We start from the raw sequence: 12985 nt of genomic DNA, 5'->3' as shown, positions 1-12985 counted from the left end.
CACTCTTTCATTTATTATTCATTTCTGAAAATTCTATAGCCTCCAAACCAATAGCACAGGCATCTGGTGATAACTGACAACCCTAGTAGTATCTTAGAAAAATTTCAGTTAACTTGAAAGAATTAAAATTTTTGAGAAGGGGGTTTTAAACAATGTTAGTTACTGGTAACATGTAGGACATCAGACGTTACATAAAAAGGGAACTGGCCAGTGGTGCTCCAATGGTTAGAGCGTCAGTCTGTGAACTGAAGGGCCATAGGCTCACTTCCCAGTCAAGGGCATATACCTGGGTTGCGGGTTTGCTTCCTATTCCAGTCAGGGTGTGGTGCATGCAGGAGGCAACCAATCGATGCGTCTCTCTCACCCTGATGCTTCTCTCCCTCCCTCCCCTCCCACTTCTACTCTCTCTGAAAAGCAATGGAAAAAATATCCTCATGTGAGGATTTAAAAAAAGGGAACTAGTATCTGGCTCTGTTTTCATCTAAGATTTATGACCATAAAATATGACCACAGTAGATTTCAGTAAACACTTTCAAAATTGGTGTCTGGAGGGACGGAGAAGGAAGGTGAACGGAGGGAGCAGGGACGGGGCAAAGTCACCACGTGGCAGTGTGGAGTCCCCAGGGGAGTGGTAACATCCTGGGAGTGTTCCTGACCCTGGGAAACCTGATGTAAAGGTCTCTGCTTTGGAGAGTCAGCAGGTCTCCCAGAACCTGCACCATATTGGTTCCATGTGAAGGCAAGTCTGCAGGCAGCAATGAACCCATCCACCAAGAGGCAGGGGTCCCACATCCACTCGACTCTTTACTATTTAGCTGTGGTTGATCGTCTTTTCACCTTCTTTTGACTCTGTACAAGCATTTGAAGGAATGTGTATTTTTCTCTACCCCGACTCCCTATTATTAAGGCTGGTAACTGGGGACAGAGAGAGGGGGAAATGAGAGGCAAAACAAGAATAATTCCCAAGACTAGCTTCTTAAATGGGAAGCATGTTCAAGAATATAGTCTTCAAAAAAAAATAGTCTTCATTTATAGATTCTCACTAATCAGAATACATTCTCAAGAATGCCTCATTATCAGATACACTCATGTATACAGGCCTAAAACTGTATCACTGCTAACGCTGCTAACGCTGCTGCTAGTATTGAGTGCTTGGCATGTGTGAGGCCTTGCTCTGATGCTCTTACATGTCTTAACTCATAACTCAGTTAATCCTCCCAACAACCTTATACATTCAGTACTGCTACCATACCCATTTTAGAGGTGAGCAAGTTGAGGCACAGAGAGGTTAAAAAGCTTGCCCACGATCATAGGGTAATGGAGCCAGAATGTACATCTTGGCAGCCTTATCCACTCTGCTACACTATAAACACATGTATCTTTAAAGAGTATATTCTGGAACCTAAATGATTCTTATGAATCTATTCTTATTTGTCTTAGTCTTGGCCGCAGCAGGAAAATGGAACAGAAACAAACTCAAAAGTCCTTAAAAAAATAAAAACTTTTAAACTAAAATTAAGTGGTTGAAAAGAAACAAATATAGTTGGTGAACTGGCAGTTCAGTAAACTGGCCACCTGGTAAACATGCTTTTGGAGAATTGGCTGGCTTGTTAGTCCTGGCTGCTTCACTACCTTAGTGACCTGGAGCTGGTCATTCAACTTCCTTAACTTAGACTACCACTGTGATAATACAGTAGCCCGGCCACGTGTGGCCTTATCAGTTAATTAAAATAAAATAAAATGTTCTGGTTTTCAGTGGCATTAGCCACATTCAAGTGCTCAATAGCTATATGGGATTAGTGGCTACCATATTGGATGGAACAGATATAGAACATTTGCGTCAGAAAGTTCTACTAGACAGAGCTTTCTGCTCTAGTCTCTTGGATCCTCCCTGATCCAACATTCTGTGAGTCCAATGCCTGAACTATGTGGTGAGTGGATGGCAAGCACTGTGTAGAAAGAAGGTTTCAACTTTACTACTGCACAAACTAGATCACCAATGAAGAGAGGAGGAGGAGGAGAGGGAGGAGGACGGTAAGGAGGAGGAAGAGGAGGCAGAGAAGGGGGAAGAGGGGGAGGAGAATGTTCTTACAAGGATGGCTTCTAATCTTTTGTCTTAATTCTGGCCAGTTTGGCTCAGTGGCTAGAGTGTCAGCCCATGGACTAAAGGATCTTGGGTTGGATTCCAGTCCAGGGCACGTACCTCGGTTGCAGGTTCCATCCCTGGCCCTCGGGGCATGTGTGGGAAGCAACCAGTCAATGTAGCTCTATCACATTGTTTTTTTTCCGTCTTTCCCCCGCCCCTCTACTCTAAAAATCAGCAGAAAAAATATCCTTCAAGTGAGGATTAAAAACAAAATAATAATAATAATAATAATAACCTTTTGTCTTCACAGTCCAAAGACAGAAACAGAACATCTGTCTTTTCCATACAGTAACAAAGCAGTCCTTGATACTTTTACAACATGGTTCTTTGGCTTAAAGCAGGTTGGCCCTCTCAAGGTCCTACTCCTCCTCTTTAATGGGATGAAAGGTCATGGCATAATTAATGTCTCAGAATATGCACATTTTACTGTGTCAAAATTAACCTTTGTCTCTTAGTTGTCCCAGGCCATCCCAGGCTGACTGCCATCTTAGACATCTCCTCACCGGCTACTGACAGAAGGAATGAAACGGGGCAAAGGCCTGCCTTCCATGAGCATGAAGGAAAATCAATCTTAATTGTTCCTCATTCTTGAAGGCAGGTCTGGCTTTCCCAATTCAGCTCACATTAGCAGGAAAACCCAGTCTGCTCAAAGCCAAAGGACAGAATGAAGCATTGCCTAATGGAAGACTCACAGAACTGGCTTGATTTATATTTTATTCTAAACCAATTTAGGGTTGATGCAAAAAGAAAACAACATCTTTGAAGTTCTGAAAAACAAGACTTCAAAGATGTTTTCCTTTCTTCTCCATTGAGTCTTCTTTTTTTTAGACTGTTTCCTGCATGTCTAAACAAAAAAGTCTTTGTTGAGAGATTTCAGATCCTGATTGACTTAAAAGAGGCTTTGAAATCAAGGGACAATTAAATTTACTTTCAGCTACATAGAGGAGGGATGGTATTCACTACTGTCAAGCATTGTGGGGAATCTGTCCTCATAAAATTCTACATTTCCTAAATTGAATTATAAACCCATTTTCCCTGGGAGAGATACAGTTTTAATCACATGGCCAAGCAAATGCTATTATGGTTTAGATTTCTTTAAATACTTTCCCAGGAAAAACTACTAATAGCTTTCTCTGAAGGTGCCCACCAAGACTTATTTATCTTGCTATTTCTCGAGGATACAGAAAGAAAGAATATAGGCTAAGAAGTCTTGTTTACTGCTCTAGATGCAAGAAAGAAATAAGACAAGCAAGTATCTTATACAAATAGCTCTCCTTATAGCAACCATGCCAGATGAGAAGGACAATTAAAAACAACACGAGTACGTTTTTATCCAAGGCCTCAAACGAGGCAGAGCTTAGAAGTCTGTTATCCTTCAGAATCGCTTGGTCTTTGATCTCACCTGAAGAGCGGACTGTCACAGCACACACAGTGATACATTCCTGGTGCCTTGTTATTCAGGTAGGTCCCACTGAAAGGCTGAAAGTCAATCCGATACATCATGTTAGGTTCCTCATAACACCAACAAGAGATACTACAATAGATTTAAATCCAAGATGTAGTCCCCAAATAAAGGACTTTTGGTAATAATTTGACAAAGTGCAAATATCACCAGAGAGAAGATTACCACACACCCAATGAAGCAGCCTGTGGGCTTCTTTACAACCCAGACTTTAATTGTGCCAAATATTCAAATTATGCCATTCATCATGCCCTGTATTTACATAGCACCTTTCCTCCAGGAACATCAAAGTCCATGAAAAGGGGAGAGGACAGTCCTCTGGATTGTGTAGGATTTCAGTCTCCATTTGAAAAGGGTCAATACAACAGGAATCTAGCTGTCTGTCGAAAACGCTTTGAAATCTCCAATTAAAGACTGAATGTAATTACATAAAAAGTATCGCTCAGTGAGATCAGGATCGTGCCTTTAAGATGCTTCACATAGTGTTCAGGACACTGCATACTTAATAAATGTTAAATGACGAGTTAAGTTCTTCCAGTGCCTAAGTGATGACTTAGATGGAATTACTATGCTCGCTGTGGCTTCAGAATTTGCAGGTTTTCAAAGATTAAGAGGAACACGAAGACTTGAAGCAATGAGTAAGCTGAGTCCATGTTTTACTAAATGTTATCTTACAAACTGAATCTCATTGGTTTTTAAAAAAAAAAAGACAATGTTTGTCCAATTCTTTTTATCAAAGAAAATTAAAGAAAAAGTAACCCTTTCACTAGCCAACTATGAACCACTGTCTCATTTTATGGGATGGAAGAGAAGCGGAAGTACAGAATGGCTCACTGAGCCACAGAACTGACTCGGGAAATATGCTGGACTCTTCTGGACACTCTCGATTCTCAACTCAACAAGTTCACAGGTTAAACATTCAAATCCCCCGGAGTGGTATTAACAGCACATTTCCAGGGAGCTAAATAATGGACGGTTTCAAATTAACCTACTGAGCCTACCATCTGGCCACACTTGGATGTTTTCCCTCTTTAAAGACCCTAAATGTAGCTGAAGAAATCGGAACAGTAGTGAGCTGGTGGCTGTATGGCCCATCCCCCTGAACACTTGCTCCCAACATCGGTATGAATGAGCATCTATCATGAGGAGGAAGTTTCACATACCTCCCACCGGGGCTGATGAGAAACACGAGCCCAAGGGCTCCCAATCCTAAAGCTGATCCAGAAAAAACCTACTCATAGGATCCAGACAACCTGATAACATTAAAAATATAATTTTGTCATTGCATCATTACAGGGGCCAGCTGGACAGAGAAAGTAACAAAGAACTGTTATTATAGTTTAAAAAAGATGAAATAAAAAGGGAGCTCCAGCTGACATATTAGATGAAATGACATCTCCGAGCTGCCCCCTTGCCTGATTTCCTGATGTCTCCCTCTCCCTTCCCCAATTTCATATGAACCATAGCTCTTATTTAGGGCTAAACTCAGTTTCCATTTCAATTGTTCATACTCATGTTCATACTTGGAAACCTAATATGTGCCCAGTGGAGACAAACAGGGTGTGCACACCGGGTGTGCACATGAAGAAGGGGTTGGAGCCGGGGAAGAACACACCGGAGGCAAAGAATAATCCAACAGCCACTAATACAGGCCTGTATTTAGCTGTGGCAGGAGCAGTGGCAATGAAAAGAAGAGGATAAATTCAAGAATTATTTCGAAGAGAGAACTGAACGACTGTATGGGGAAGGGGACAGGGTCAGAGATGGCATGACTCTCAAGATACCCCTGGGGTTTTCAAGGTCTATGCTATGGACGGAATGTTTGTAGAAGCCTAATGCCCAATGTGATGGTATTTGGGGGTGGGACCTTTTGAAGGTGACTAGGTCATGAGGGTGGAGCCCTGATGAATGGGACGGTGCTGTTGTAAGAAGAGACATGAGAGAGAAACTGCTCTCTTTCTCCATCATGTGAGGATACAGCAAGAAGGCGGCCATCTGTAAACCAGGAGGAAAGCTTTCTCCAGTCATTGACTTGCCGGCTCCTCAATCTTGGGACTTTCTAGCCTCCGGAACAGTGAGAAATAAATGTTTGTTGTCTACGCCCTCCAGTCTATAATATTCTGCTACAGCAGCTCAAACTGACTAAGACAGACTATCTGGACCAATGGGTGTTCTCCCTTCTTTGATCTTGTCAATACAACATACCTGTTGGAAACAGATAACACCCTGAAAAGGGATGATTTGCAGATAATTTAATATAGAACTATTCACAAACTATTTCCACAAGGCAAATGGAAATCAACAAGGGAGGGTAAGCACCCCTGAGCCAATGACCATAAGAACACACTGCCTCTCCTAGGCCTGTTGGACAAAGGCAGGGGCAGTTAGCAGAACCTGTGACACAGCAGCTGTAGGCGAGGGCTGCCTGTGCAGCTGCAATCTGGACAGAGAAAGTGGCAGGTAATACACTTTTTAAAAAATTGAAATAAAAAGGAAGCCCTAGCTAACATATTAGATGAAATGACATCTCTGAGCTACCTCCCTGCCTGATTTCCTGATGTCTCCCTTTCCCTTCCCCAATTTCATACAGCCCTAGCTCTTACTTAGGGCTACACTCAGCTTCCATCTCAATTGTTCATACAAGAGGAACACAGTTCCAGGGAAGACTGTGGTTCCCGACCTCTCTATTCTGCCATCTGATCTCCTGGCATCTCCCATTGGTTAAACTCAATCAGTAGCCAGAGGGCAAGGGAGATGGTTACTCTTCTCAATACTCAGAGCAGGTAAAGCAAGTGGAGAGCAGATTTGGGGGTAGAGAGAGGCCTGCATCAAGCCTACCTTCTATTGATATCTGACTTTTAGTTATTGCTCAATCATGCTGTAAACTCCTTCACCATACCTAGCAGAGTGCTGGCACATTACTGCTGCCCAATAAAAACACGTGGAACTCACTGTTAATTTTGTCACCAAATAGAAAGCTTAGATGTTTTACTTCTCTTTTCTTAGGCCCATGAAGCCAACAAAAGCTTCAATTCTAAAAAGTTAAATGTGACAATGGATCAAGTGAAAAGGATTTATAACATTAGTTGGAAATAATGGATGAGGCTCATTTTGTAAAATGGCCAAATGCACAGCATATAATGTACCATCTGTCTCAGAATCTCACAAATTTATTCTCCTAAACATCTGGCAGCTCATCTCCAGGCTCTGTATACTTACCAAACTCCGCCGGAGAGCAGGGCTGGCTTAGACTATTCTGGGAATATACACTTCTGTACAGAGCACCACGTATGGCTCCCTTAAGCCATCTGCAATAATGGTCAATACAGTCTCTTTCCCAGTAAAGGATTTATTAAAATGCCGCCCACAGGAAGTTTTCAAAAATACCAGTCTTTCAGGAAAATCTATTGGGATCTGCTGGCCTGTCTTATGACTGCAGCATAGGAGAAGTTGAGGGTGAGACCATGATTATCAGGCCACATGCAATTAGACTGCAGCCACGGGCAAACTACAGCCCACGGGCCGGATCCGGCCCGTTTGAAATGAATAAAACTATTGAAAAAAAAGACCGTACCCTTTTATGTAGTGATGTTTACTTTGAATTTATATTAGTTCACACAAACACTCCATCCATGCTTTTGTTCCGGCCCTCCGGTCCAGTTTAAGAACGCATTGTGGCCTTGAGTCAAAAAGTTTGCCCACCCCTGAATTAGAGAGCTACTTGAACTTTTGCAGGGACTGCTAAGATAAAGATATAAATACTCTACAACTTTGCACAACCACTGTGCTGTGGTCCTCTATGGGGTCTGCTTCACAAATGAAAGCATCTAATAACAAGTTCAATAATTATATTCCAGTGCCCATATTTGGGTCTAAGACAGACCACTTGTTAAGAAATGCAGGGCTGCTGAAACCGGTTTGGCTCAGTGGATAGAGCGTCGGCCTGCGGACTGGAAGGTCCCAGGTTCGATTCCGGTCAAGGGCATGTACCTGGGTTGCAGGCACATTCCCAGTGGGGGATGTGCAGGAGGCAGCTGATCAATGTTTCTCTCCCATTGATGTTTCTAACTCTCTATCTCTCTCCCTTCCTCTCTGTAAAAAATTAATAAAATATATTTTAAAAAAATAAAAGAAAAGAAATGCAGGGCTGTAAAAATGATACTGTCATGAGGAACCACTGAGGGCTGTTCTCTCAGGAAATGAATAAAGGTGCGATTGTTGAATACAGTGTAAATAATGTTTCCACCTCTTGGTCTTCAGTTATTTAACATTCAGAAAATTTATTTTTTATTGCCAGACACCATGTTGTGTGCTAGGAATACATCAATGATGGACAATGCTATGAAGGAAAAGGGCTGTTAAAAGCAAACCCAGCTTGGGGCTGAGAAAAGGCTTCTCTAAGGAAATGAAATACGGGTTGAAATGTAGGTCTGAATGAATGGGGGTTGGGGATGATGAGAAAGGAGAACACGGGTACCAGGGCCCTAGGGGAGAAGTGAGCCCAGGGCATCTGAGAGGTGAAAGGACAGTGTGGTTACAGTGCAGAGATCGAGAGGTAAAAGGCAGGATTTGAGGATGGGGATGTGAGGTAGGCACATCTCTTAGGTCCTTGTGATCTATTTAAACACTTTCTCTTTGCCATCAAAGCAGTGGGAGCCAGGAAGGATTTTGAGCAGGGGAGCGATGTGATCAGATTTGCGTTTTGAAAAGATCTTTGGCGGCCGTGTGGGGAATGGCTAGATGAGGAGCAAGACTGGCTGTGAGTAGGACAGTCGGAGGCTACTACAGTCTGAGCAGCGAGAGAGGGTGGGAACCTGGGCCGGCATGGCAGCAAGAGCAGTGGCCAGCAGGAGAGTGAGTGGGAGGTAATTTGGGAGGCAGAAGAGATGGAGGGTGGAGAGTGACATGACCCAGGGAAAGTGTCTGGTTTCTACAGCCGGGTGGACAGCAATGGCCTGAGAACAATGAAGGGCCCGGATCTGTCGAATAGATGATGATGAGTTAGGTTTTGTGATTAGGTCTACCCCAATCCTGATCTCCAGGCCTGCAAGCAGAAAACTGTCCGTCCGTTTAGCTTACCGGTTCAGTTCCTTTTTCTCTGGTGACATAGAACTGCTCGGGAGTCAGCTTCTTTCGCCACTCACTCTTGGTGAGAGATGGCTCATGCTTTGTAAGAGGCCCTGTATTGTTAAATAAGATTTATTTTTTATTAAAACAAAAGGGCATAATAACCTTTTCCTCCTTAGCCTGTCTTCTAAAGGGCACTATTACCCAGCAGAATAAGTCCGTCCCTTCCCCACTCCCACTCCTTCATTCTTCAGGGACCAGAAAGCTCTGGTACAAAATGCTTTAATTGAGTCATTAGTTTAATAAGAAATGAGTAATAAGTAGAGAGCCAGTTTTCTAGTCCCCCTAGAGCACAGAAGTTAAAGAGGCAGCTGAAATATGAAATAATGCCAAATAAATTCTCCTCAGGTACCTAAGGGTAGAAATTGATCTTTCTTCCATTACTTATGTTCAAAGGAGAAGTTTCTGTCAGGATACATCTGGGAGTAGTTGAGTGATTGGAAAGAAAAGAAAGTTGAGCTAGTGGATTATTAAACTCCTTTCCCTTGCGGGTTTATAAAGATATCTCTGACTTTGTTTGGCAAGGGAGGTCTTTATTAAAAAACCTTTTTGTGAGGAAAAAAGACTGCTATAGCATATACTCCTGAAAGGGAAACTGAGACCCACCATAATCTATTCTAATGCTTCATGGTTTTTGTTCACATTTTGTGCTTTCTTACTCTCTCTGGCTTCTATCTTACTACTTCTATCCCTATGGAAATACAGCTCATTAACACGTAATTTTTCAGGAAGCCAGCTCTTGGGAAGCAAAGCAAAATGTATTTATGTGACAATAATTATTGGTCAGTGGCTTTTAGAGTTATCAGGCAGGACGCCAAGTAATAAATGCAGAAGGAATGATAAAAATGTTTAAGTAACCATTTTTGCAATCACTAAAATAATCACTGATTCAAGTAAGAAACATCAGGGGATTCCAAACTGTCTAGGTAAAAGACTGTTGAAGAATGGAATAGTCAAAGATTTTCACAATATGATGTCAAATATTAATTACTAGGAAGAAAATATTCCTTGACAATGGAAAAATGAAGAAGTCACCACCTTAACCAAGCAAAGTTAGCATCAGCAACAGTAGGGCAAGCTGACATAATGTGCCTTGTGTGTGATGCACTAGGGACACATCACTGCCCGCCCCCCCCCTGCCCCCCCACAACCCCCTCTCCTGCTGACTGCATTGAATCTGTTCTCAGACGGCTCACTGAGGACTTCTAAGTAAAAGAAGTGTCCCTAGGAACACTTCATCCCTACTCCTTTACTTCTCGATAATACTGACACTTGATATTCTCTCTTTTGGGGTATATTCTATTCCTTTGGCTTCCATGACACCAAATTCTCTTGAGCATCAGATTACTCCCTTTCAGTATCTTTACTCAACTCCCCTTCCTCTAGCCATCCCTGGTATCTTGTGTGCTTCAGAGGACTCTATCCGTCCTAGGCTTTCTTCTATCATCCCTCCACACCTGCCTCCTGGGTGGTTTCATCCATCTGGTAGCTTCAAGACCCACCTACATCATGAGACTCCCAAATATATTATTCTCCCCATCCTCAATCTCTCTGCTGAGCTCCAGATCCATATACAGGCGTGGGCAAAAGTAGGCTTACAGTTGTAGGTGACTTGTTTTTTTGTTAATAAAGCTATTATGATAATCATAATCTGCATGTCTTTTTCCATTTGAACAACTATAAACCTACTTTTGCCAACCCTGTATAATCGACACTTGGATATCTCTACTAGGATGTCCCATCTCAGACAACATGCACAAAAGCCTTTATGTATCTCCCCTACCCCAACCCAACTCGGCTCCCCTTCTCACATGTTCTAGCTCATCTACCCCATGATTTAAACCAGAAAGCCAGGCCATGATCCATGATTCTTCCCTTTTGCTTGCACCAAGTCCTGTCGGTCCTACTTCCTAAGTAACTCTAGGTCTGTTCATTCTCACTTTTCTGCTGCCACCTTGCATTAGGCCACCATTCTCTCCAGCACAGATTATTACAAAAGTCTCATTCATATACCTTTGCCTATCCTAACCACTTCCTTTTTCTCACTGCCCCAAACTGTTCAATGGAACATAATATACTCAAGTTAAATTCCAAACTCCTTCATGTGACTTCAAGGCCCTGTGTGATTTGGCCCTAGTTACCACCTTCAACTCCTCCCTTCCACTCTGCTCCAGTTCTTCTCAACTGCTATCCTCTGAGTCCCCAGAACTTGTCATGGTTTGCCCAGCTTTTTACTTGCTGTTAAGATGGAGTGAAAACTTCCCAGAGCCTTACATTCCGGTCCAGAAACTGGAGACCTTCAATCTCTGGTCTCAGTTTATATGTTAGTTCTCCAGGAGACCCTCCCTGAACACCGCCACTCCTTCCCCAAGTCTAGGCTGCAAGATCCTCCTCTGTGTTCTTCCTTTATAGACTATTTAATCACCACGATGGGAAGCTAATTTGTCTGGGTGTCTATAAAGTCTACCGAGTCTATAAAGCAGTAAGATAGAAGCCAGACTAGAAGCTGAACATCTGACAGAATTGTCTTTGTTCAATGTGTCCCTAGTATATACTGTACTGCTTTGGCATTTAATATTCAATTCTTCATTCATTCAGTCAACAAATATTTACAGAACACCTACTGTATGCCAGATACTATTTTAAATGTTAGGGATTTAGGGGTAAAGAATCACTGCCGTTAGGGAGTAGAGGTAAAATTAACTAAATAAATAAGGGACATAGACCTTTAGGTGATTTTTTAAAAATCACAAAGGCAAGCAGAGAGTGAGGATGTGTGTATACGTTTATTTATGTGTGTATATATAAATTAACATGTACACACACACACACACACACACACACACACACAATTTCCAATAGAGTAGTCAGACAAGGCCTTATTAAGAAGATGACTTAAAGGAAATGAACAAACATGCCATGGGAATATGTACAAGAAGAGCACTGTAGGCAAGAGGAAAAACAGGTGGGGTGGGCCTGGCATGCCTGATGAACAGCAAGGAGACCAGAGGCACCGGAGTGGAGTGAGCAAGGAAAGGTTAGCGGAAGTGAGAACAGAAAGGCAATGAAGCCAGATCAGTTAGGGCCTTGAAGGCTACTGTAAAGACATTGGCTTTTATTCTGAGTAAGTTTGGAAGTCACTGGAAGGTTAGCAGAGGCATAACATGACCTCACATTTAAAAAGGATTAGTGGCTGACATATGTTATAAAAAAAATGAAGCAGGGCAAAGGCCGAAGCTGGGAAATCAGTATGAAGGTAACGAATGATCTGGCTGAGCGATGGAAGAGACTGGGATCTGGGTGGGAGCAGTAGTGCTTGGAGTGGTCAGACACTAGAAGCATTCTGGTGGCAGAGCAGGAAGATGTGCTGATGGGTCAGACAGGGAGTATGAGAAGAAGAAGAGGGTCACAGGTCACTACTCCAAGGCTTTGGTCGTGCACTGGACAAAGGGGGAAGACTACAGAAGAAGCGGGTGTGGAAGCTTGGTGTTAGATGTAAGTTTAACAATGTCAATTAGATATTCAAATGGAGAGGTCAGGTAGGCAGTTGGATATATATGGACTTAGAGTTCAGGGAGAGGCTCAAGGTAGAGATGTACATTTGGGACTCCTCAACATTAATATGTATTTAAAGCCCCAAGTCAATGAGTATAGACAGAATAGAGAGGCCCAAGGGCTTAAAACTCTGAGGCACTCCAAACATGCAGGTTAAGGATATGGGGAGGAATGGACAGAGATGGAATGGAATTGAGAGATATGTGGTGTCCTGGGCACTAAGTATTTTAAGAAAAATGGCACAATCTACTATGTTGAAAGATCAAGAAAGAGATGAATGATAATTGACCACTGAGTTTAGCAATGTGGAGATCACTGGTGATGTGAAAAAGAGGAGTGTAGGTGAATCTGATTGGAATAGATTGAACAAAAGAAAAGAAAGAGGGAAAGGAAGGTTGTGTCTGGGGGAAGCTGGAAAGGAAAGTCAGGTCAAAAGCATATTTTAATATGAGAAAATCACAGTATTCTAGTGTGTTGATGGGACTAATTCCGTGGAGATGATAAATTGATGATTTAGGAAAGAAAGGGGATAATTGTGGAGTTATTTTTTGAGTACACCAAATATGGAAAACAATTAAATTGAGAAAAATTTACTAACTACATAAGCTTTAGATAACTATTCAAGATAATAATATGGGAGTTTTATAAAGCACTGCAAGCTTAACTACCAACAGAATGGTTGAAACATTTTAAAA

General features: G+C 42.2%; 1 protein-coding gene across 1 annotated transcript in view; it reads right to left on the bottom strand.

The window, feature by feature from the left end:
• Positions 1-8801, bottom strand: part of MSRB2 (methionine sulfoxide reductase B2) — a gene marked incomplete at its 5' end in the record, with an annotated part of 14957 nt that extends 6156 nt beyond the window's left edge. The window contains 2 exons of the mRNA XM_006773824.2: positions 3549-3625; positions 8688-8801. Of these exons, the coding sequence (XP_006773887.1) occupies positions 3549-3625; positions 8688-8801 (191 nt within the window). The remainder of the gene's footprint in view (positions 1-3548; positions 3626-8687) is intronic.
• Between the last annotated feature and the right edge of the window lie 4184 nt (positions 8802-12985).

Source organism: Myotis davidii, unplaced genomic scaffold, assembly GCF_000327345.1.
Source record: "Myotis davidii unplaced genomic scaffold, ASM32734v1 scaffold86, whole genome shotgun sequence".
NCBI classification, from domain to species: Eukaryota; Metazoa; Chordata; class Mammalia; order Chiroptera; family Vespertilionidae; genus Myotis; species Myotis davidii.
The sequence above is the reverse complement of the archived record's forward strand: the minus strand, read 5'-3'. Positions and strand labels throughout refer to the sequence as shown.